The sequence below is a fragment of the Pongo pygmaeus genome, chromosome 6 (assembly GCF_028885625.2).
Source record: "Pongo pygmaeus isolate AG05252 chromosome 6, NHGRI_mPonPyg2-v2.0_pri, whole genome shotgun sequence".
NCBI classification, from domain to species: domain Eukaryota; kingdom Metazoa; phylum Chordata; class Mammalia; order Primates; family Hominidae; genus Pongo; species Pongo pygmaeus.
This window is the reverse complement of record NC_072379.2, coordinates 149,149,121-149,174,157: the sequence shown is the minus strand read 5'-3', so window position 1 is coordinate 149,174,157 and position 25,037 is coordinate 149,149,121. Positions and strand designations below refer to the sequence as shown.

The 25,037-nt window shown below is 51.9% G+C and overlaps 2 protein-coding genes across 7 annotated transcripts in view; both read right to left on the bottom strand.

Annotated features, from left to right (window-relative positions):
* The window catches only part of ZNF862 (zinc finger protein 862), a 29,132-nt gene extending 18,309 nt beyond the window's left edge, over nucleotides 1-10,823 (bottom strand). Inside the window, exons 1-5 of one of the 6 annotated variants that reach the window (XM_063667967.1) lie at nucleotides 8,625-10,823; nucleotides 7,530-7,725; nucleotides 4,520-4,631; nucleotides 2,985-3,089; nucleotides 827-1,524 (exon numbers count right to left, since the gene is read on the bottom strand). In XM_063667967.1, coding sequence (XP_063524037.1) covers nucleotides 827-1,524; nucleotides 2,985-3,089; nucleotides 4,520-4,631; nucleotides 7,530-7,595 — 981 coding nt within the window. In that variant the 5' untranslated portion in view covers nucleotides 7,596-7,725; nucleotides 8,625-10,823. Of the gene's footprint in view, nucleotides 1-826; nucleotides 1,525-2,984; nucleotides 3,090-3,674; nucleotides 3,813-4,519 lie in introns of all 6 variants that reach the window. The other 5 variants (XM_054494017.2, XM_054494015.2, XM_054494018.2 and 2 more) reach the window with 5 other exon arrangements.
* Nucleotides 10,824-15,225: 4,402 nt separating this feature from the next.
* Nucleotides 15,226-25,037, bottom strand: part of LOC129041660 (SCO-spondin-like) — a 59,075-nt gene continuing 49,263 nt past the window's right edge. Inside the window, 15 exon segments of the mRNA XM_054497092.1 lie at nucleotides 15,226-15,398; nucleotides 16,315-16,465; nucleotides 17,970-18,100; nucleotides 19,715-19,775; nucleotides 19,978-20,073; nucleotides 20,706-20,923; nucleotides 21,729-21,775; nucleotides 21,866-22,023; nucleotides 22,110-22,340; nucleotides 22,394-22,452; nucleotides 22,604-22,762; nucleotides 23,055-23,333; nucleotides 23,600-23,646; nucleotides 23,886-24,010; nucleotides 24,259-24,389. Coding sequence (XP_054353067.1) covers nucleotides 15,376-15,398; nucleotides 16,315-16,465; nucleotides 17,970-18,100; nucleotides 19,715-19,775; nucleotides 19,978-20,073; nucleotides 20,706-20,923; nucleotides 21,729-21,775; nucleotides 21,866-22,023; nucleotides 22,110-22,340; nucleotides 22,394-22,452; nucleotides 22,604-22,762; nucleotides 23,055-23,333; nucleotides 23,600-23,646; nucleotides 23,886-24,010; nucleotides 24,259-24,389 — 1,916 coding nt within the window. The 3' untranslated portion in view covers nucleotides 15,226-15,375.

Sequence of the window (25,037 nt, the reverse complement as noted above, 5' to 3'; positions counted from 1 at the left end):
TTCCTCCAAAGTCTGTGTTCTTCCAACAAGACGAGTTTAATAGCACCTGCTCTACCGGCCTCACAGCAACATCAGAAACATTATTACATCAAACAACATGTAAAACTGCAATGTTTAAAAGTGCAACATGACTCCAAACTTAAAATTTAAAAAATACTAGCCAGGTGCGGTAGATCATACCTGTAATCCTAGCATTTTGGGAGGCTGAGGTGGGAGGACTGGTTGAGTCCAGGAGTTCAAGACCAGCCTGGGCAATATAGTGAGATTCCCATCTCTACGAAAAATAAAAAATTATCCAGGTGTGGGGGCACACACCTGTGGTCCCAGCTACTTGGGAGGCTGAGTGGGAAGGATTGCTTGAGCCTTGGAGGTAAAGGCTGCAGTGAGCTATGATCACACCACAGTCCAGCCTGGGTGACAGAGCGATACCCTGTCTCTTAAACAAAACAAATTTAAATATTGACTATTTAAGAGCTCTGTGATTTTGTGGTTGTAGGCTATTTCTTGAGATCTGTGTTTATTTTGGATTCTGAATAAAGATGATTGTTTCCTTTATACCAGAAGTAGAAATGTTCTATCTCACTAATTATGTTATTTGCAAAAAGGAGATGATAATAGGGTTGTTGTCCAAATTAAATGAGATAATACATGGAACACATCTAAAACAATGCCTAGTCCATGATAAGCATGTTGGTATACGCTAACATTATGATGTTAGCAGTGGGTTATCACTAGTATGCTTTTTTCCATCATCAGCATGGATATACATTGTTGTCAGTATAGAGTCCTTCTCTGTAAGACACAGCAATCATTATAAATGTATTACCTGAATGCAGGATTCTACTGCATCATTATATAAAATATTAATGTCTGAGGAGCTGTGGATGCTATCAGTGATTTCTTTTTGCCTCAAATCTGAAATGCAGTCTAGATACATTGCAGGAATTGCTCCATTCCCCCCAGGGTCCTCTAGTTCAGCTCTTGAGCTTGGCAGGAGCTCAGCCATGCTATCAAATCCTCCCAGAGGCCCTGGGGGATAGAATATGGGGTAATCTGCAGTGAAGAGTGGCTCCGGGCTGGCCAGGACATCACCAGGTGGGTCTCTGATGCTCCGGAACCGGGCTGCCCAGATGGGGTCCCTTGCTGCCAAGGCATTGACACAGAACATGTGGGCCTTGCTCTTGGCATGGTATTTGAGAGTCTCCACCTTGAATGGTCCTGTATAACCTTCTATTAGTCTTGACCGTTTGTCCCTGATGGAGGGGTATTCTCGGCAAGCACAGCAGAACAGAGCCGTCTGCTCCTCATTCATGATCAGCCACGGAAACTGCACAAACCACGACTTCTGGATGGATCGGGGCTTCAGAAGTTTCCTGCTTCTTCCTGCCCCGTCTCCCTCGATGTGTCCACTGCCTGTACTGAGGTGGGAAAGGCAGGCTTTCTTCTGAGGCGGGAGGGACTGTCCACTCTCCCTGGTGGGACCTTGCACCTCCATTTCTTCCATGTAGCCCTTCTGTTTTTTTCCTTTAGAGAAGAGACAGAAGGGATTTGCTTTAAAATCCTATAGTTAGAGCCACTGCAACTCACAGGGGCTCTGAGGTACACCAAATATGAAAGACGGAAAGCGCGCACACACACACCTGAATTGTCTTCTAGTCCTGGCCAAGTCTGCAAGCCCTTCCCTCACCTAATCCAGAATAAAGCCAAAGGGATGGGCTTTACGGAACCCTCCCCCTCCTTTTTGTTTTTTGAATTTAAAGGACAGATACAACCGGCCAAAAGGAAATCTTTGCAATCTGATCCATGAAACGTACAATCTTCAGGAGTCAAAATTTATTTATGGGTAAGAACACTGACATAATAGAATATAGGATTTTAAAAAGATCATTAAAGCCACACACCGCAACTCCAGGGGAAGAGAGCTACCTATCTCCTGGGCAGGCAGTTTTCGTCCCCAGGTAGTTTTCCTTAAGCTGTAATCTATCTTCGAATACTTCTACCTCAAAGTACTGGATGCTGACCCAGTCCCCAAGAGAAACTCAAGTCTAATTCCTTTCTTATAACATAAACCTTCAAACAGATGAGGACTCTCATGACCTCACATCTTTCTTCTTCAAGCTGAACTAGAAGTTTCTTTATTCACTTAGATGAAATGCAACTCAAAAGACTCTAACTCCTGTGGAACCATTTCTTATGTACCAACATAAGTTCCAATGCCCAGTGGCTGAGGACTCAACATTTTTTGTGCCAGGCCAACAGACTGGTCTACAAAACTGTAGGGGCATGAAGCTGTTAATAAGAGTCAGAAGGCTCAAAATAAGAGCCAAGCAAGGAGAAATGAAACAAAACAAATTTGTCTCTATGATACTTTCCAGAGTCACAAAGCTGTCTAGAGCTCCTTGTGGTCTGAGAGAAATCACAAGGGAAAACAAACTTCTGTGATTTGATTCATACAGGATCTTGTTCCCCACCTCCCTCTTCTCCCACAGTAGGGGCCGGGTTAACTCAGTTATTTTACATAATGCCAAGATGTCATCTGGCCTGGCTAAGCCAACCCCTGAACAGGAGGGTCTTATCGAAAGAGGAAAGAAAAGATAAATCCCTAGAACTTAGCAGACAGCTGTTCATTCATTCATTCATTCATTCCGTGATTATCTATTGTGCAACGGCTGGGTGCCAGGTATTGTTCTAAGCACTAGGAATATGGTTATAAATAAGACAAAGTCATGCCTTCATGGAACTCATAATAATTATAAATAAACATATTCTCCTGGGTAGAAATAAGACAATGGGAGATGAGAGGTTGGAGAAGGACATTAGGGGCAGTGTGTATATTTAGATATTAATCAGATGACACCTGAGAGGAAAAGAGCAGTGCCAGTCGGTGGAGAACAGGAAGGGCAGAGGATGAGCCTGAAGTCCTGGGGCTGCCCCTGCTCCCTCTCCAGCCAAGCACCCGCCCCTGAGTGCAGGTCCACACTCACCTGGGTGATGCTCCAGAAGGCTCCTCTGGCCCTGGACGCTGCCAAGCCATGGCTCTGGCCCTCGTCCGAATTTACAGAACAGCTCAGGATTGGCAACAGTTGGTCCTGAGTAAAAAAAAAGAGAGAGAGAGAGAGAAAAGCACTATGAATACCTGGCTCTGGGTCACAACACGAAGGAGGTATCTGTCTGCGACATCTCTCGGCATGGTGAGATAAGGGGCCAAGGAGGAAAGTAGGAGTCTTGGTGGTTCAGCACAGTGGTTCAGTGGTTTAGAAACTCTTATCTGTGAGGCCCCTAATAGAATAGGAGACTAGGAGAAAGGAATGAGGGCACAAGAAGGCTAAACAGGTATAAAAACTATGGGTCAGAAACCCAAATGCTGAGAGGGGCCAGCCTGGTAATATAACAGAAGAAACCAAGCCAAGTGCAGGGGCTGTGGCAACCTGCAAGACGTAAGGGAACAGTAGCTACTCAGCTGCAGAAGGGCTGCCACTCAGGATGCAGGCTCAGCCCTGCCACACCATCCCATTTGTCAAGAGATGCCAGAAATCCATATTCTTATGTGAAAACTCCTAATAACTAAATATTGACAATTTACTTAAATATTTTTAAGAAGCCAAACAAAAGAAATGAAAGCCAAAAAACAAAGCAAAACAAAGCAAAACAAAACTTCAAGCAGTGAGCCATACCTGGCCCATGAGCTGCTATTCTGCAACTTCTGGTTTGGAAGAATCAGTGGTTTTCAAACTCTTTTAGCTGGCCCAGGAAGACTCACCCCAGCTGCAGTCCTTCCACCCACAAAATGCTGATTGTTGCTTCTACCATGCCTTACACAGGGGCCAAGATGAAATAAGAAAAGACAGGCAGGGTAGACAGTCACCAACTTGCAATCAGCAAACAGTGCATATGTGTACACACATGTTGAAATACAACCAACCACCTCTGTCCTTGGCACAGAAAGTCTACCCAAAGAATCAAAGGAAAGACCATTCAAAAAATAGATGAGATGAAAATACCTACACTTGTGCAAACTCTTAAACTGTTTTATCTCACTAATATCTACAACAACCCTAAGACAACAGAAATTCAGGCTTAAAAAGGCCAAGGGCATTCAAGTATTCAGTGGAGAGCTGGGATTGAGACCAGATTTCCACATCACAAATGTGATGCTCTTGCCACCACTGCTTCCTACCTCCAGCGTCCAACGGGCTCCACAGATCCACAGGCCTAGTTTCCGAGTTTCCCTCCTGGCCCCTTGGGGCATTCTGAGGCACCAGGAGACAGACTCAGGAGTCTAGCCCAGGCCTGCCAGATTGCCCCACTTCTCTTGACCATTTTAAGGGGAGAAGAGAAAGGGTGATGTGTGAATTTGCATGCAATTAAGGTAGATACGGGATCGAGCAGATAGGTGGAGTAAAGATGCCTAGACAAATGCTTGGATTCTAGAAAACTCTCTCCAGTGTTCCTGACGCAGATGAGGTTGGGAATGCTGATCTAGATTGACGGTGGCAGGGATGTGGATGGGCACCCATACCCAGTGGTGCCACCAGCTTGTCGGAACCACAGAGCTCCTTCTGTTGCTGGCTCAGCAGCACCCATTCCTCCTGGAGTAAGTACACAGTGATGTCATCAAACGTCACAGGAGCCTGAAAGGAAAATGACAGCTGCTAAGTACCACCCTCTTCCTTAGATTTATCTTCCAAAAGTGTTCCTGACCACCTGAGGGCACCCTACACGGGGAGGGGTGTTGTCAATTTACATGCATGGCCCACACCCCATCTCTCCCCACCTGGGTACAGATCACAGTGAGAAGGAGCCTCGTCTCTTCTGGGAAGTGCCATGCACTGAAACAAAACTAAGCCGTGAAAGAGGCTGGCTCAGGAGATTCTCCGTCCCCTCCCTGCGTGCTCTTCGCCCGCCTCCCACACGCCTGTTCCTTCTCAGCCAGGGGCTGGGCAACAATTTAGGGCACATGCTTTCATGGAACCTTAAACATGGTAAACCTTCGCTTAGGAAGATGTGTCTAATTTCTAGAAATAGCTGAAAGTCATTTAGAACTATGTCTGTGAATGAAGTCGATGACGAAAACAGGCAATGCTTTGGGGCTGAGATCTACATCCCGTGTAGCTTGTAAAGGGGCTCTACGGGGTAGGGAGTTCAGAAAGTGTTTGGAGGAGTTCCAGATTAAGATGGCAGATTAAACAAGCCTATTTAATTTTGTTTATTCCCCGTGAATTTAAAAGACCCCCTCCCCAAAACAAAACCCCCACTATAATAGGGGGCACAACAAGGAGATGACAGCAATACGCTCTTCAAAACCAAGAAGCAGATGAAAAAGCAGTCACTTCAGCAGATCCAAGAAAATCAAACCCTCACCCAGCAGCGGGCAAAGCGGAGAACCACCCAAGGTACACTCTGCATCCTCAAAGGCTTGGCATCTTCCAGCACGGGAAACCTCCAGCATGGGAGGGCGGGCAGGCAGCACAATGTAACAAGAACTAGGGGAGGGCTGTGTGCCAACAAATGCCTCCCCAGGTTCCTTTACATGAGGCTCCAGCTGATAAGCCCGTCCTCCCTCGCACAAGCACAGAGCTATTAGATTTTTGGTCTTCCACCACTAAATGTCAGCAGACTGGACTACCAGACACTTGGGGAAAGGATCTAACAGGGACTATAGAGACCAAAATAGACGGGAGGCGTTGGGGTGCGGGAGGGGGCAGGTTGCTAAGAAAATGGAGGGGAGGCCTGGAGAAAAAAACTTAAAAAAAACTATCATCAAGCTATACCATCAAAGAGGTAAGGTACCGCAGCCACGCAACGAAGTGTTATAAAAGAAATCAACAGAAAAAGAAGTAGAAATGTTTATCATTTTAAGTTTCGTGCCATGAAAACATTACCTAGTTAAAGAAATTTTAAAAAGTAATAAATCAAATCATCAACAAAAAACAAATTTCTCACTGCAAAGAAAAATAACATTGGGAAATAACAGCATGCCATTTAAAGTAGGTGGAATATCGATTTTAACCTCAACAGTACACATTTCTTCAGGAAAATGATATCAATCATTCTTACCGGTCACTATTATAATAGATTTTTCTTATGTTGACTGCAGAAAATTTGGACAATAGAAATAAGCAGAAAAAAAATGTATTAAGATCACCTACATTCCCTTTATTGAAAAAGAACTACTTTTCATTACCCTTCTTTCCTAAGAATCTGTTAATATTTGGTATATAACCTCCCAGTCTTTAGTCTATGAACATGTATGAACAGTTTTAAAAACAAAAATGGCATTGTACTGCCAAATGTGTACATTTAAATAACTGTTTGCTCGAGTGTCTTCCAAAGCAAAATGAAATATTTCCAAAAACCGATTGGAAGACAGGCTCCACTAAAAGAAAGCGGACAAACAGGAGTCACCATGAGATACAACCTAGGGACAGCCAATGTGGGGAAGCATTGAAGACAACCCCAAGATTAGGCTGAAGGCAGATTCAGGATGACTGCTGTATCCCGGGATGGGAGGGCAGCCTGTCCAGATTGGGGCAGGTTAAAACACTTGTGATTCAGGACTGCCGGGGTCCCTCTTCATGCCCATCCTTCCCGGGCATGCACAGGTGAGCATAAGGGCCAAGGAACCCATCACGTTAGCTCCACCTGAGGAGGAGCACGGCTAGGACTGTCCATTTGGATAATAGTGTCTTCCTAGCAAGAGTGATAACACTAACACCTGGTATCTCTCTTCAGCAATATTATAGCAAGAGCCTTCTGATTCCAGGTGACTGCAATGTAAAGAAAACACAAATCTGCGTGAATAAGAGGAGTTCCTCATCTATGTGTAATGCAAAGAATCTCTCTCGATGTTCTATTTTAGCGGTTCCCAGTCCCTCTCTACAGGGTAAAGCTGTCTGACTTCTCAGTCTAGCACCAAAGTCCCCTCAGTCTGAATCTAACCCACTTCCTAACTTTAGCTCTGTGCATCGCCTCACTTGGAATGTCTCCTCCAGCCAGATTCATATCATTGCAATCACCCAGCCTATCTCACACTCCCAGTCTTTAGATCCTGACTGCCCACTTCCTCCCACCAACTTAGAATCCACCCACCCATAAAGTCATGATTCATGTTCTCTTTCAGGAAGGACTTCCTAACCACCTGGCCCAAGCATTTATCCTTCTCCTGAGCAAGGAAGGCTTTATATCCCCCCTAGAGTCCAGTGTTAAGGAAATCTATGCTGCTTGATTTCATAACTTCCTTCATCAACACCACCCTTCTCCCCACAACCATGTTATATGGAAAGTATTTTATAGGCATTTAATTCATTTTTTCATTCAACACACATTTATTACTTAAGTGTTTCTATGTGCCTGATGCATGGTAATTCAAAGATATGAGATTAAAATCTATCAGGAGGTGACAGACAACTAAGATATAAGTGCAATAATGGAACCATGTTCAGAAAAAAATTAGAAAGGAGTATCAGTCACTTGTACAGGAAAGATAGAGACGGCCAGGAAACAGAAACATTGAGGCAACAAATACATACAGCAACAAGTACACATATAGACTTCTCTTTGGGGGCATCAACAGCACAGTCTCCTAGGAGGCACATGAGGTGGCGGGCTGCAGTGTTCTTCAGAGCACCCACACCGTGCAGCAAAAGGGCTCCTGTAGTGATGCTATTTTAGGAGCATTCCTTCCTGAGACCCTATTAAGTGCCAGGAACTGCTCCACTGTTCTAGCTGGGGATGTAAGAGTCAAGTCAACAAATATGTAAATAAATAAACATGAGAATTTTGTTTAGTGATAAGGGTTGGGAAGAAAATAAAACAGGATCATGGGATAGAACATGATGGGGAAAAGTCTGGCCCTTATCCATTATTCTGTCAATGACAGGCAAGATGTCCTACATTCAATGTGGGATATCAATCCAATGGCCCAGGATGGCTCTTAGTTAATAAAGACCACAAAACAGCACCCAAGGAAGAGCCTAGTAATAGACCAAACCACTATCTCACGAGGTAGTCTCCCAGTTCTGAGCCATAAGAATGCTGTTCGGAGTGGAGTTGTAGAACAGCACCGCTATTCCTTGTCACTCATTTGCAACACATCTTACACTGACAGTTGGTTTTGTAATTACTTTATTTCATTCTTGTATGAAGTTCTCATTTCCCATATTAGAAAACAACTGTACTTGGGAAGGGTGAACACCTTTCTGAGATACCCTAAAATCAAGATTATAATCAAGGGTGAAATTTCCAGTCTCTGAGGTTTCACTTAGTTGTTGGACAGGACACGGAATCAGGTTTCTCCTCTACCTCCCAAAATGTTTGTACAGTCACGCGTTGCTTAACAACAGGGATAAGTTCTAGGAAATGTGTCCTTAGGCAGTTCTGTCATTATGGAACATCACAGAGTGTACTTATACAAAACTACATGGCACAGCCTACTACACATCTAGGCTATATGGTATAGCCTTTTGCCCCCTAGGCTACAATCCTGCACAGTATGTTACTGTACTGAAAACTGTAGGCAACTGTAACACATGGTAAGTATTTGCATATCTAAACACAGAAAAGGTACAGTAAGAATATGGTAGAAAAGACAAAAAAAAAAAGGTCCATCTGTATTGGGCACTTACCATGAATGGAGCTTGCAGGACTGGAAGTTGCTCTGGGTGAGTGAGTGAGTGAGTGGTGAGAGAACGTGAAGGCCTAGGACATGACTGAACACTTCTGTAGACTTTATAAACACTGCACACTAAGGCTACACTGAATTTATCAAAATTTTTCTTTCTTCAATCATAAATTAACCCTAGCTTATTGTAATTGTTTTACTTTATAAACTTAATTTTTTAAACTTTTGACTCTTTTGTAATAACACTTAGCTTAACACGCATTGTACGTCTGTACAATATTTTTCTTTAAATATTTTTGTATTTTTATTTTCCAGCAAACCATTCCATCAACAAAAAGTATTTCTCTTTATATTCTAATTCTATGAGGTTTTCTATTTTTAAATTTTTTTTTTTTTTTTTTTTACTTTTTAAGCTTTCTTAAAACCTAAGACACAAACACACACATTAGCCTAAGCCTACACAGGGTCAGGATCATGAAGATGTCACCAGGTGTTAGGAATTTCTCAGCCCCACTGTAGTCTCAGGGGATTGTACGTGAGAGTGGTGTTGATGGAAACCTTGTTATACAGCGCATGACCGTATTTCTCTTCTCCCATTAAAGGCTAAGAAAGCCTCTGACTGAACAGAATAGCTTGGAAATCAACTTCAAATCACTGATTCCAATATCAATCCCAATATTTTATAATCCTTCTTCCTCCTACATTTTGCTTCTCTTTATTCAAATTCAGGTTCAATCTAAACCAATCTGGGGATATTTCTAAAGCGTAAGGGCCATAAGCTCCATCTTTCCTTGGGTTTTGTTGAGTTTTATTGTCTTGGACCGTGTACTCTGTAGGTGCCGTGTCTGGAACATGCATCACTGTAGCTTGTGGAGGGAGGGAAGATGGAAGAGATGCTCATGCGAGAAATCACCTTTTTTGAAATTCACAGTCCTTCCTAGTCTTCCCAGGAAAAACTACAGCATCAAAAGAACCTCATTATCCTTTTCTCTCTTTTCGTGTGGGACAGCCCGTTCAGGCGTGTCCAAGTTATTGAAGTGAAAACTGCAGGAGAGCTCCTTGAGAAAGGTGATCATTTCCTATTTATCCTCATACTTCCAGCATCTCGTTCAATGCAAATCACAGATCACAAATGTTTATTAAATGGACAATTTTTTAAGGGACTCAATAAACAGTCGAAAATGTTTGTTGAGAGAATTCTCCTCTGTGCCAAATAAGAAACAATACTCGAGAACTGGCAGCAAACAACATCCAGAAAGATGTTAGTCCCAAGAGGCTGCCACTGTCTCCGAGCTAATGTGCCCACAACCACACTGGTCTTGGAAGACACGGCCTGGAAGCTCTTGGCAATCCCGTCAAATCCCTGAACTCCGCCCCCAAGCACTTTCTTTCCACCTTTTCTTCCAACTCAAAGCCTCTAGCCCAAAGCCAATTTATGACACAGGTTTCTAAGCAATGCCCAGATATTCCATGAAGTACATAACCTAGAAACAGAAGTGGCAAAAAGCATGCCAGATGCCCTCTCTTTTCAGCCCTTTCTTGGGAAGGAGGATCTAGGCAGGGCCAAGCCCTCAAGCGTCCCACCCTGCAGCTCCCACTGGCGTCCGATCCAGACTCCAAGCCTTAGCCGGGCCTCTTCAAAACGCCGAAGGTCGTGAGGGAAACAGGAAGCACCTTCGCATCGCTCCACTCGGGGGTCACCCAACCCAGCATCGACCCAGCGGCCGCTCGCCAGCTCGGGGAGGATGCGTGGACACCGAACGGGAGCGTCCGCTCCTCTCCGCCACCCTCCCGGGGTCGGGCGCCGAAGTGCGGGAAGAGAGGGCGGGCCGGCTAGTCCTTCCCTGCAAGCCTGGCTCATCTGCGGGGCCTCCACCCGAGCCGCCCCGCCTCGCCCGAGCCCGGCTCAGGGATCCTCGGGAGGGAGCGGGCGGCCCTCGGGCCTTCCAGTCCTACCTTCCCCGACTCTCTGGGCTCCATGGCCCCGCTTTCGGAGGCCCGTGCCGCCCCCTCCCCCCGCGGCCTGGCCTGAGGATGCAGCCGCCGCGACCGCCCCGGGGACCCAGGCTCCCGGAGGGGGAGGGCACCCAGGTAGGGAGTAAGCGCGGCCCGAGAACTTCGCTCTCTCACGTCGGGGGGCGGTAGCGCCGGTGAACACAGGATAAGCTCTGAGCTGGGACTCACGTCGCACCGAGCGAACAGCTTTACGGCCACTGCCCAGCCCCAGGCGGCGGGGCGTGACGGGAAGTGTAGTCCGCTCTAGGTGAGTGGCTCTCGAAGCTGCTATTGGCTCCCGGAATGCAGGTCCTGATTGGACGCCCGCGGCGCGCTTGCGACCCTCCCCGCCTCCCTCCGGCGATAGTTACTAGGCAACGGCGGCGTGGCGTCCTTTAGTCCTCTGCAGCAAGGGCAAAGCGCTCTGATTGGGCTACACGAAGGCCAATGTCAGCCTTGAAGTTCTAGGTTTTCTTTTATTAAGGAGGGCAATACTTTTTGTTCTATTCACTCAAAAAGTATCATTGGTTGCCTACCATGGGTCAGGCCGTGTTCTAGGGTTTGGGAGAACACAGTTGAATGAGACAAAGGCCTTGCCTTCAAGGAACTCACGATCTATTAGGGAATCAGACCAGAAGCAGATAATTACAAAACAGAGACAAAGGCTATGAAAGAGGTAAGCACAAAACATGAATTAAAGCCCGCGTTGTCACCTTAGAGTGAAGCAGCGGGGGATATGAGGTGCTTAGTCAAGGATTTCCTGCGGAAGTGATGCCTCAGCAGAATTAAAGCAAGAGGTAGGGTCTGCCAGGTAAAGGAGGTGCAATGGACTGACCGGTGTTCCCCTCCCATGAGATGGGGCGTTTGGGAGGTTTAGATGAAGTCGTGAGGGTCAGGCCCTTATGGTGGGATTAGTGTCCTTATAAGAAGTTTTGTCCAAGTGCGGTGGCTCACACCTCGAATCCCAACTCTTTGGGAGGCTGAGACAGGAGGATCACTTGAGCCCAGTAGTTTGAGACCAGCCTGTGCAACATAGTGAGAGATCCCATCTCTATAAAAATAAAATAAAATAATTTTGTGAGGTGGAAGGATCACTTGAGCCTGGGTGGTCGAGGCTGCAGTAAGCCGGGATGACGCTTCTGCACTCCAGCCTGGGTGACAGAGCAAGACCATGTCTCAAAAAAAAAAAAAAAAAAAAAAGACTTTTAGGGGTCCAGGGTAGGGATATGCCTTCATGAAGGTGTTAGTGACCACATGCGTGCTGGGGGAACTAGCTAGGCCCTTTGCCCTTCTGCCCCTCTGCCTTCTGCCATGTGAGGACAGAGCAACAAGGTGCCCTCCTGGAAGCAGAGACCAGGCTCTCACCAGACACAGACACTGCTGGTGCTTTGATCTTGGATTTCCCAGCCTCCAGAATCATGAGAAATAAGTATCCATAATTTATAAATTACCTAGTTCCAGGGATTTTGTTACAGAAGCACATACAGATTAAGACAATGGCCAACTAATTTTTTTGTGTTTTTAGTAGAGACAGGGTTTCACCATGTTACACAGGCTTCAAGTAAGCATTTTCCATTACCCAGCTCTGCTCTTCTGGCCAAGGTTGAATAGACCTAAATTCCGTTCGAGGAGTGTAGGGGAGTCTGCATTACTGAAAAAAGGAATGAGACACAAGAAATGTGGAGGAGAAGGCAGAGAGTGAGGACTCTGTGGATTCCAAGTGGCCTGCCACTCACCACCTCGACTATATCACTACCTTGAAGAGCTATATTTCTGCCCATGTCTTTATAACAGATTCTCTTTTGGGGGTTAAAAAACTGGAGGACAGCTAGGGTAAATCATTCTTTTGACACATTTTTCCATAAAAGGTTTTCCATCTTTCCAAGAAAAATGGAGCAGTATCCAGGGGGAAATGGGGAATCAAAGCAGTAGGACTAAGATATGAGACACAAGATCTTGTTTCTGTGTTGATAGGAAGGAAACTGATGATTCAAAGGGGGATAGTGCAAGGACCCAAGTCCTTAAGAAATCAGGAGGGTCTAGGAACAGGGTATCAAGGGCCCTTCCTAGGGATAGGAACACTTTTTTTTTTTTGAGATGGAGTCTCGCTCTGTCACCCAGGCTGGAGTGCAGTGGCTCAATCTTGGCTCACTGCAACCTCCACCTCCTAGGTTCAAACAATTCCCCTGCGTCAGCCTCCTGAGTAGCTGGGACTACAGGCGTGCACCACCACACCCTGCTAATTTTTGTGTTTTTAGTAGAGACAGGATTTCACCATGTTGGCCAGGCTGGTCTCGAACTCCTGACCTCGACTGATTCACCTGCATTGGCCTCCCAAAGTGCTGGGATTACAAGCCTGAACCACCGCGTCTGGCCGGGATAGCAACACTTTTGGTTATGGCAGGAGGGAAGAAGAAGATGGAGTAAATGTACATTTGTTTGTAGATTTACTGAGGGAATTTCCATCCGATGATGTCTCTTTGAGACAAGATCATCTCATGAAAATGAAGTGGGGAATAGAAGGTATACCAAGTCATCTTGGAGAATGGGGAATAGAGCTTACCTCAAACCTTGAATTAAAGGCCAATTTGAAGTTTATGATCACAAATTTCAGTTTAAAAAAAGCCTGGCTGCAAAATTCTGTTTAGAAGCAGAAAGTTGGGTAGATATTTGGCTTCATCCTGGCTTGGAGTATTGCCAGGTACGTATGAAGGAGGCACAGAAAAGCAAGGGAATGAACAGTACTTGCAGGAGTAATTATAATGGTAGGAAAGTGATTCTCAATTCCAGCTGCACATTGGAATCACCCATGGACCTTTCAAACATCCTGATTTAATAGGCCTAGGATGGGGCATGGGCACTGATTTTTTTAATTTGTTTAATTTTTTTGTTTGTTTTTGTTTTTTAAGAGACAGGGTCTCACTCTGTCACCCAGACTGGAGGGCCGTTGTGTGATCTTGGCTCATTGCAGTCTTGACCTGCTGGGCTTAAGGGATCCTCCCACCTCACCCTTCCGAGTAGCTAGGACTACAGGAGTGTGCCATCACGCCTGGCTAGCTGTTTTTTTACTTTTTGTGGAGATGGGTTCTCACTATGCTGTCCAGGCTGATCTCAAACTTCCGGGCTCAAGTGATCCACCCGCCTCCCAAAGTGCTGGGATTATAGGCGTGAGCCACCATGCCCAGCTGGCATTGATATTTTTTAAGAGCTCCTCATGTCATGTGCTTCTCACGTGCAGTTGGTGTTGAGAATCACTATATAGACCATGAATCTAAGCTGTGTCACAAGGGAAGATAGGAGACTAATAAAAAAGTGAGAAAGTGGTGGGTCAATGAAATTGAAATCACAAAAGCAGTCATAAATTATAGCAGTGGAGTACTAGAGCAAGTCAGCTGGAGGGATGGGAAGTCATGATTGGTAAGTAAATATTTGCGAGGTTTTGAAAATGGTCTAGTCGTGGGAGTGGATTCCCAAGCCAGAGTGAAGAAGGTCATTGTAGGTGAGCAGGCAAAGAATGTGAGGCCAGAATTTGGAGTGGAGTATCCACATGGACACTGAAAATGGGTGGAAAGGAATGCTGGGCCATGAGTTAAATTCTTCTGTGGATGATAGGGAGTGACCAGGGTGGCAGCTGGGAGTCAGGGAGGGTGGTGTCACTACAGAGTGGCTCAGACAACCCAGGAAGAGGGCTGTTTGCAGGAGGAACAGGGAGAACTGGCTCAACAGAAACAATAAACATCAACGTCACAGAAGACAAGTATCTCTTTTCCTGGCCTGGAGGTGGGATGACATCTCAGCTTCCAGGTGAAGTGAAGGCTTCAAGGGATGGGCGAGCTAGTGTCAGTCATGACATGATGGTGGAAGAAGCCTTGGGAGATGGGGACGATGGAGCAGAGTCTACGGAAGACAGATATGGAGTCTCAGAGGCCCCAGTGGGTATCTGGGAGGGAGAGGTGGTGTGGGGGATCAGGTGAGACTGCGGGATTTACAAGAGGATAGCATGAGAGGTGGTGATGCTGAGGGACAAATGGGGAGGCTTGGTCTCCTGAGAAGGAATGGAGACCATGGAGCCATGGAACAGGATGAGCTAGTCTTTTGCAGCACAGTGGGCCTCTTTTGATTTTTGTCCCCAGTACTTAGCTCAATAGTGTGCTTCTAGCTAGCTATCTCTGGCTTCACAGGGTAGGATAGGACTTTGGGGTGAATAAAACAAGGAAAGCAATTGGGAGATGGGCAGAGCAGTGTTGTAAAAAAGGAGGTTATAAAAAGGAGAGGGAGAAGCAGACATCAGCCCACATGTAGCGGACTGTCCTCCACAGCTGCAGCTGAAATCATATTGAGTGGAGGAATATGACCTGGGACACTAGCGGCGTGTAATACGGGAGGTCTTCAGGCTCCATTCACCCCTGTCCAGCTACAGATGGAACTGAGGCTCAGATACGGGAATGATTTGTCCAGGTTCACCAGTCGTGGGGAATGCCATCTTGAGTCCATAGCAGATGCGCAGAGGTCTCCAGGAGACAAAGTCCTCACATGGGTCCAGGCCAGGACTCAGGCCCACCCTCCCTCTTCCCTCTGAGCCCCAGGATGGAGACGCTGCACAGGGACTTGTTGCCAGTGTCACTTTATTTGGAACATGCTAATGCCAAGTCATGGGCCCCCAGTTGGGGGCAGGTGAGAGAACGTGGAAGGACGTGGTCAGTGCTGCTGAGTCCCACGATCACAAGAGGGACAGCTGTGGACTCACCCAGCGGAGCCTGTTAGCGCTTTGAGAAGTCACCTCCTAGGGGACACGTGAGGGAGAGATGGGTTAGTAAGAGAGGCAGAGTGGTCAGGCTGGTGCCAGGAGGACGCCCAGAGCCAACACCAGGCCTTCCACTGTGCTCCACCCAGGAGGCACGGGTGCCTTCCACCTCTGTTTCCCCTTCATCTGCCACACAGTGGGACCTCAGGTTATCATATGGCAGGTACTTAACAGAACTAGGCACCTGCCAGCCACTTCACACGCGTGCCCTCACCAAGTCCACCCAACAAGCCTGCATAGCAATGTCAGCCTTGCTTAAAAGATGAGGTCGGGGGCTGGGTGCAGTGGCTCCTGCCTGTAACCCCAGCACTTTGGGAGGCCGAGGCAGGTGGATCACTTGAGCCCAGGAGTTCAAGAACAGCCTGGGCAACATGGCGAAACCCCGTCCCTACAAAAAAAAAAAAAAAAAAAAAAAGGAAAAGAAAAATTAGCCAGGCATGGTGGCTCACACCTGTGACCTGTGGTCCTGGCTACTCGGGAGGCTGAGGCGGAAGGATCACTTGAGCCCAGGAATTCCAGGCTGCAGTGAGCCAAGATCACACCACTGCACTCCAGCCTGGGTGACAGAGTGAGACCCCATCGCAAAAAAAAAAAAAAAAAAAAAAAAAAAAAAAAAAAAAAAGGGTGATGTCAGGGAGGCTGAGCAAGGAAACAAAGGAAACAGATGAGCTGGGGTTTGAACTAGGTGCAGTTACTCCAGACACCCACGCTTATGCATGATAGGAGATGAAATTAACAAGAACACTGAGAAGAAGGAAGAACGTGGACTGGAAGGACTCAAGGAAGATGGATGGAGTGAGGAGCTACACGTGCGTTCCTGGGTCTGGTTCACAACACTGGGTTGTGAACACAGGAGCCCAGGCTCCTGCCCCGTCCCCTCCCTGCCCAGACCCACCCTGGCAGGAGCTGCACTGGCAGCTGTGGATGACCGGCAGCACCACGGGCTCTGTGTGGCCACCCAGACAGCGCAGGTTCAGGATCCGCACAGGGCTCTCTGGGTCTAGACGGTAGCTGCAGCAGTCACACTGGCTCTGCAGGTATGGCTCCTGGGCGAGAGGGAGTGGGTGAACTAGGGCCAAATGGAGTTTCCTCCCCTCCGTTGGCCTTTCCCATCTTAGGTGGGGTGGGATGGTGGGAGGGCCAGATCCCACCCTCTTCACTGAGCAGGGTGGCTGGGCCACTGCCAAGCCCCTTTCGCAAGAAGCCCACCTCCTCCACCTCCACTGTCTGAATGTCCAACAACCTACAGGTTAAACGAATACTTTTAACGTTCCCATCAGTGCCTCCTGGCTTCAGGGGGAAGGACATACTTCTACTGCAAGGGGCTTAGAGTCTAGTTGGACAGACAGACTTATAATATATGAAACTACAAATAAGTCAGTCTAACCGCATAGTTCTGATCCAAGTGCAAAGTGAGTTCTCACTCCAAAGCAGATCCCTGTGCACTCTGGTTAAAGCACCTCTATCAGGGTCCTATGAGCATATCATTTAATTTTATGTATAATTCTATTTATAAGTTTACTTTGAAATGGGTAGTACATTCATACAATGCCAGGTTCAAAAACTGCAAGAGGTTATTCAGCAAAAAAATTTCCCTCCAATTTCTATCCCACTATCAATTTCTCTCCTCAGGGGGAAAAAAAAAGCATCTCTTAATTACTTTCTCTCTTTTCTCACTCTGTGTTTTAAAAATTCTAAAAGTGTGAAAAAAAATTCTGAAAGTGATTTGGGAAAGTATTTCCTGGAGGTCCAGGGCGCACCTGGGGGAGCCGTAGAGCGGCCGAGGGTTGAGGGGCTGTGTCTTTGGGGACCAGGTAGGAAAGTATCCTTGTCTTCCAGGATGAGGTAAACCAGAGGGGCTGAGGCAGAAGGGATGGCTGCAGAGGGCTGGGAGGTGGGCCCAGGGGCAGGCGGGAGTAGTGTGAGTGAAGCTGGAGGGAGGACCCTGGCAGGAGGCAGCTCAGGTCACAGCTCATCAGGCTCAGGCTGAGGGGAGTCAGGGTGAGCACAGAACCCCTTGGAAGATCCTAAGAAGGATCAGGGACTTCTGGGTCCACAGAGGGCAAACGCAGAGCGGAGCCACCTGCCCAAGACTCAGAGCCAGCCTGGCTTGGACACAGCTTGCGGGAAATGTGTGCGGTGATCCTCTCTGTAGAAAGTGCATCCCGGCAGAGCTCTCATGCTCTCATGCACCGTGTGATGGGTTCTGATGTCAGAGGCTAGCTTAGCTCCTCCATGCCTTTCTTTGCTGGGCTCCTGGCTCATTGTCTTGAGGGGCACAGCGGGCACATTCTGGGAATGGTGTGAGGCCACAGAAGACCTCTGTGGGAGGGGGTCAGGCACCCAGTGAAACCTCTGGGCCAACCCGCAGGTGCACACCACTGCCTTGGGGAAAGCTCTGACCATCTGCCTCCCCGACTCCTGTTATCTCCATGAGAAGCACCTTGTGCCTCATGGCCTGGCTCTGCCCAGGTCCCAGGCTCACGGCAGCCCTCGGTGGCCACTGGCCAACGTGATTCCCCTGGCCTGGACAGCAGGTCCCTGGCTCACCTCTGGCATGACATGGGTGCTGGATGGGCAGTACCCACTGCAGTAGCTCACTTCTACCTGGTCCAGGTAGCAGGTCCCTTTGGTGAAGTTTCGAAGCTCCGTGAGGAGCTGGCAGGAGGGCGACTGCTCCTCTGTGGGGAGGGGCATTGAGTGGCAGGAGGTGGGGGTGGGGCACAGGAGGCAGAGGTGACTGAGGGGACTGTGCGGGGGGAGGAGGCACAGGAGAACGAGGTGACAGAGGGGACTGCAGGGGGAAACAGGAGGAGGAGGGGACTGTGAGGACTGTGGGGGAGGGCACAGGAGGAGGAGGTGACAGAGGGGACTGTGGGGAGGGCACAGGAGAAGGAGGTGACAGAGGGGACTGTGGGGGGGGGACGGAGGAGGAGGAGGGGACTGAGGGGACTGTGGGGGGGAGGCACAGGAGGAGGAGGTGACTGAGGGGACTGTGGAGGGGACACAAGAGGAGGGGACTGAGGGGACTGTGGGGGGGACAGAGGAGGAGGAGGGGACTGAGGGGACTGTGGGGGGGAGGCACAGGAGGAGGAGGTGACTGAGGGGACTGTGGGGGGGACACAAGAGGAGGGGACTGAGGGGACTGTGGGGGGGACAGAGGAGGAGGAGGGGACTGAGGGGACTGTGGGGGGGACACAGGAGGAGGAGGGGACTGAGGGGACTGTGGGGGGGACAGAGGAGGAGGAGGGGACTGAGCGGACTGTGGGGGGGAGGCACAGGAGGAGGAGGTGACTGAGGGGACTTTGGGGGGGGACACAAGAGGAGGGGACTGAGGGGACTGTGGGGGGGACAGAGGAGGAGGAGGGGACTGTGGGGGGGGACACAGGAGGAGGAGGGGACTGAGCGGACTGTTGTGGAGGGCACAGGAGGAGGAGGTGACTGAGGGACTGTTGGGGGGGGACAGAGGAGGAGGGGACTGAGGGGACTGTGGGAGGACACAGGAGGAGGAGGTGACTGAGGGGACTGTGGGGGAGGGCACAGGAGGAGGAGGGGACTGTGGGGGGGACAGAGGAGGAGGAGGGGACTGAAGGGACTGGGGGGACAGAGGAGGAGGAGGGGACTGAGGGGACTGTGGGGGGGACAGAGGAGGAGGAGGGGACTGAAGGGACTGGGGGGGACAGAGGAGGAGGAGGTGACCGAGGGGACTGTGGGGGAGAGCACAGGAGGAGGGGACTGAGGGGACTGTGGGGGGGACAGAGGAGGAGGAGGGGACTGAGGGGACTGTGGGGGGGACAGAGGAGGAGGAGGTGACTGAGGGGACTGTGGGGGAGACGGGGACTGTGGGGGGGACAGAGGAGGAGGTGACTGTGGGGACTGTGCGGGAAGGCACAGGAGGTGGAGGTGACTGAGGGACTGTGGGGGGGGACACAGGAGGAGGAGGGGACTGAGGGAACTGTGTAGAGGACACAGGAGGAGGAGGTGACTGAAGGGACTGGGGGGGACAGAGGAGGAGGGGACTGAGGGGACTGTGGGGGGGACAGAGCACAGGAGGAGGAGGGGACTGAGGGGACTGTGGGAAGAGGGGCAGAGCCTGGGTCTGAGGGGAGTGTGTGGGGCGAGGTGGCCAGGCGCTATGATACGTGCTGGGGTCTTCACTCCTCAAATCCCCATGGTGGGTCAGCCTGGGGGAGGCAAGCACCTGCCAGGCTGAAAAGGCCAGGTGTGGGGCGGCAGGGGAGAAGGGTCTAGACCAGGGAGAGGCACCCCACAATGCACCCAGGTTCCCTCCATACCCGGAGCCTCCCTGCGGCAAGAGGGACAGCAGCTCCCTGGCTCCAGCACCATCTCCTCGCCCTGCAGAGGGAGACAGTCCCAAGGTGGTGTTGACACCTGGAGCCCGGCCCGCCCTCCCCGCTCAGAGACCCTAAGACCAACCTCGGAGGAGGGTCCCAGGAAGGAGCCTGAGGAACCAGGGAGGGTAGTAGGGCTGCAGGGGGTACCTGAGCACAGGTGAGGGGGGAACCACCCCGGAGAGTAGCAGGGATGCAGGGCGTACCTGAGCACAGGTGAGTGGGGAGCAGCGCTGGGTGCAGACAAGCCTCCCACTGAGGCAGAGGCAGCTCTCACAGGCCTCCTGCCATTCAGATCCAGGCTGGGGAGAGTAGGGGAGAGTCTCCTCTTGGTCTCTCCCAACTTGTAGATTTGTTTTGTTTTGTTTTGTTTTGTTTTTTGAGACGGAGTCTCACTCTGTTGCCAGGCTGGAGTGCAGTGGCGCAATCTCGGCTCACTGCAACCTCCACCTCCCCAGTTCAAGTGATTCTCCTGCCTCAGCCTCCCGAGTAGCTGGGACTACAGGTGCACACCACCACTCTCAGCTAATGTTTCTATTTTTAGTAGAGATGGGGTTTCACCATGTTGGCCAGAATGGTCTTGATCTCTTGACCTCATGATCCGCCTACCTCGGCCTCCCAAAGTGCTGGGATTACAGGCATGAGCCACCGTGCCCGGCTCCAACTTGTAGACTTTTCTATAATGGTATCCCTGATCCCCAAGCCCAGCCTGTGAGTGCCTAGCCGGGACAATGGGCTTGGATGGAGTCAGGCAACAAGAGACCTAGGAGGGAGATGAACTGTTGGGGCCAGAGACTGTCCCAGGGGGAGAGCGGAGCCCTGCCGGCTGCTGCAGGGCTCGGAGTAGGGGAAGGAGCCAGTGGAGTTACAGACAGATGGGGAGGCTTGGGGTCAGAAATGGGTGGGTGGTAGCAGAGGGGGTTCGGTGTCTCACCAGGTGGGGATGCCCGAGGTGCCAGCACTCGCAGTGGTCTTCAGGGACGCAGAGGCCTGCCTGGCTGCGGAAGTGCCCGGGCTGGCACACGCAGCCCGAGGCTCGAGCTGAACTGCAGTTACTCTGGGTCTCTGTGGCGTTCATCTCCTGGCACGTCTGCTCGCAGAGCCCCAGCTCCCCCGGGGCCACCTGCTGCCACATTTCCCCAGGGGGGCACTCTGCCAGGGAAGACCATCCAACCCAGCTTTCAGGTCAGCCCTGGATCCAGCCTCGATTCTGCCCCTCCCAAGCTGAGCACCCGCATGTCCCCGTCCTGCCTTCTCTGCCGCAGCAGCCTCCAACCACACCTCCTGATCTTTCTTATCCACCCACCCAAACACTAGCTGGACCCAGGCCAGGCCTCACCTCCTTCAGAAAAGCCTCCCTGACCAATCCTGTCCACCCGGCCTCTCTATTCTCAGCACTGATGTCTCACCCTCTGGGCTGCTACCTGCCTGTCAGGGACCTAGAGACTGTGCCCTGTCTCTGCCTGTTCTGGGTGGGGGTCTGCCTGGAGGCTGGCCGTGCTGCATGTCTGCTTGCACAGAGCCCAGCGTGGCAGAGCTGGGAACATGGTGGATGGGCCCTTGGTCTTGAGCAGACGGGGGTAATGCTGCACAGCACAGGGCAAATGCTACCGGCCCGGGGGCTGCCAGGCCAGGCCCCTCATTTCCACTCACCCCTCCAGACCTCAGTTTCCTCACTGGCAGGGAAAGAACCTTCCACTTCCTGGCATCACAGCCCTGGCTCTGTGTACACTGTGTGCTAGGGAATGCCCCACAAGTGGGGCAGACCACACTGAGTGCCCAAGGAGCCCTGGGCAGGGGGTGCTGGGTCTCCAGTTAGAGAGAGGTCAGTGTGGACAGACGGGAGGGCTTCCTGAAGCTCTGTCTAGTCTGTGAGCAGGGCCCTTCTCTCCTCCTCAGTGCCAGTCCCAGGCCTTGACTTTGGAGGTGCAGCGGGACATGGACAGCCACATCTCACCCTGACAGTCAACGAGGGAGCAGCTGAAGGCTCCACCGTGGCAGACACTGGGAAGACAGAAGCACACTCAGATGCCTCCCATGTCCTCCTCCCCACCCTTTCTCATCCCTGCTCCCCACCCAGGGCCAGGCCCTCACCAGCGGGTGCAGTTCCGGGTGAGCACAGTCCCTGGGGGCAGCTCCTGGGCCTGCTCTTCCAGGGTCAGGGTGACGCCCCAGGGCAGAGAATGCTGGGTGCAGGGGCAGGCAGCAGGAGGCACACACGTGCCATTGTGCAGCAGCAGCAGCAGGGCAGGCTCAGTGACACTCGGACCACCGCCTCTTCCCTCCCCACCTGCCGGCTTCCCCCACAGGGAGTCAGGACACAGCACCCAGTACCCACCTGTCCTCCAGGGCAGCCACAGCCAGGCTGGCAGGGCTCCTGCACACAGATGGCACCAGGCTGCAGATGCCAGCAGAAGCGCGGGCATGAGGTGGCACAGCCCACGCAGCTGTGCCGACCTCTGGGACCGCGTTCAGTGTCTGCAGGGACCCTGCCGCCCAGGTAGCCAGTAGGCCCCACCACTTGGCTGGGAGTTCCAGGAAAGCCTGGGCCTCCCCGCTCTGCTGCCTCCTGCTCCCAGAGAGTGTGTGATCTTGGGCAAGGGTGGGGGAAGTTCAGACTACTGGGACTGGGTTGGCACAGTCCAGGGTGAATACAGTGTCTCGGGCCTCGCAGCTCTCGCCTGACGACCAGGTGATAGGAGTCTGTGTTGGGGACGCTCTTGGGCCCCCGCTTCCACTGCATGGCTCTGGGGCAGAGCCAACTCTCCCCTCAGGTTTGGTCTCGGATGTTCCTGTCCCAGGCTCTCCTCTGGATGCAGGGATGGGAGTTACCTGGGCAGGGCCCTCTGTTGCAGCTTTCTGTCTGAGCCCATGGCCCCTGGCAGCCTCCTCCACGGGGGGCCTCTGCCTCTCTCCAGCGTAGCCTGAACCCCCTACTGCAGGGCACCTGGCAGGGGCTCCATGGCCCCCACAGACTCCACTGGCATGAGTCTGGGGAAGGTACGATGGAGTCAGTACCCAGGCCCACCTCTTGCCTCCCCCTCAAGCCTTGAGCTCTGTCGTCGCAAACGCTCCGGCAGGCCTTAAAGCCCTCTAGGCTCTCCTGCTTCTCTTCCTAGCTGCTGCCTGGACCCCACCCCCAGCTTCAAATCCTGCAGGCGCTAGAGACAAGCAGGAGGGGTAGCAGGTCAATGTGCTCTATAGCCTAGCCCCTCCCGGCCAGGTCCCCCCAACCCGCACTCCACGCCCCTCCTGTCCCGTGGCCTCTGCCTCTCCCCATTACCAGGGCAGGCTCCAGGGTCAGGGCAGAGGCGCTGCTGGCTGAGGGGTGCGGTACAGAGGTGAGGGGCTCCAGTCCAGGGCCTCCCTGTCGCAGGATCCAGACAGAGCCGGTGGCGGTGCTGCTCTGAAGCCAGCAGCGGGGCCGAGGTGGGGGAGAGGCCGGTTGGGTCTCGGAGCCAGCGCTCCTCTAGGGCAGTCCTGGAGGCAGGGGCCAGGGTGCTGGGCGGCAGGCAGGGCCCACAGGGCGACCACTCGGACCACTCACTCAGAGGCAGAAGACCTGGAAGGGCAGGGTGTGGGTACCCTTTCCAGTGACCACCCCCTGGCCCAGAGACCCTGGTGGACAGGCAGGAGGGACTCAGGGTCATGAGCAGGAAGAGCTAGAAACAGGAAGGCTGAGGGTGGTATGGGGGCAGGGTAAGGAGACCCACCATCCCGGTTTGCCTGGGACTGTCCCCATCTTAGCACTGAAAGTTCTGCATCCCAGAACCCCCGCCCCCCCAGTCCCAAGCAATGGGGACAGTTGTCCCCATAGGTCAGGGTTACCTTGACAGCCCTGGCTGGTGCAGTGCAGCTCCCCACGCCGGCATTCACTGCAGGAGGGGGTAGTCAGGATAGACTAAGGGAGGCAGGACCCAGCCCAGGACCTCCGGGGGGGTTGGTCATGCAAGGGTAAGCTGAGCCCTAGGCACATGTGGGGCAAGATGAGGGAGCTGCAAACTCTGGCATCTCAGGGTCCTCTGTCCTGAGGCTGGACTGGGCCCTCCAGGCCTCCCTGCCCTATTGCCCGGCCCCAGCCCTCTTTCTCTGTCTCCCTTCCGCCATCACTCACCACTCCTTACAGCCCAGCTGCAGGCGGTCCCCAGGGGCCAGGGTCATCCTGGCTCCCGCTGCTGAGGTATGCCAGCAGTTACACTGCTCCGGGGGAAAGCAGCCCCCAGCCTGCTCCAGCAGCCCCTGGGTGGAAGGAGAGACGGGGCAGTGATCATCATGTCATCCCAGCACCCAGCACTGTGCCCCGCCTGCAGCAGGTGCATATGCATGATGCCGAGTGAACGGCAAGCTGGGAGGAGGCATCGAGTTCCAAGGGGTTTGAAGGAGGTGGGGCCGCCATGGATGTCACAGAGAGGAGGAGGAGCGGGAGTGTGGGCAGAGGACCCCCTTCTGCTTGGACGTTGCTCCAGCTCCCAGCTCCCAGCTCTCACCTTGGGGCAGTAGCAGCCCGGCTGGCAGGGCGGCAGGTCCTGGCAGAGCTGATGGCTCAGATGTGTGGCACAGAGCCCAGCACAGGGGGAGCCGCAGGCATGGAACTCAAAGGGAGGCGTGCAGCTGTCCTCTGGGGGAGATGGGGGAGAGGCAGGCTGGTGGGGGAACAGCCCAGAGACACCACTCCCAAAGCCCAGAGCACATGCTGCATGGTTCTACTGAGGCCCTTGGGGTCACCTGGTGAGAGTACAAGATGCCCACCCTCCGCAAGTTGGAACAGACCAGTGTCCCCCATCTGGCATCCACTCAGCACCTGTGGGCACCTCCAGGGAAGGATCAGGATGGGTTGGGCCTTGGAGAGCCAGGAAGATGCCTGGAGGAGGCAGCTGAGGAGGGGGCTGCAGGAGTGAGGGGCCTGGCAGGTGCTCCAGAAATTGGCAGATGGGAGACAGAGGGGCAGAGATGGGAGACAGAGGGGCAGAGATGGAGAGCAGCTGCAGCAGGAGCTGGGCAAGACACCCTCCTAGAGGGCAGCTACACGGGCCAAAGCCACAGGCGGGCCGGCAGCTGCAGGGTGGACAAATTGTGGTGAGGGATTGGGGTGCAGCTGTGATGAGGGAGTATCTGGGGGGAGCAGGGGAACAGCTGGGTTTGAGGGCAGGCACGGGCGCAGGCACGGGCACAAGCGCAGGCAGCTGCTCTGAGGTCTTGGGGGCACTACATTGGCTGTGAGGGGAGCAGGGAGTTCCAGCAGGGACCCTTGGTGGCTGCTCCCCCG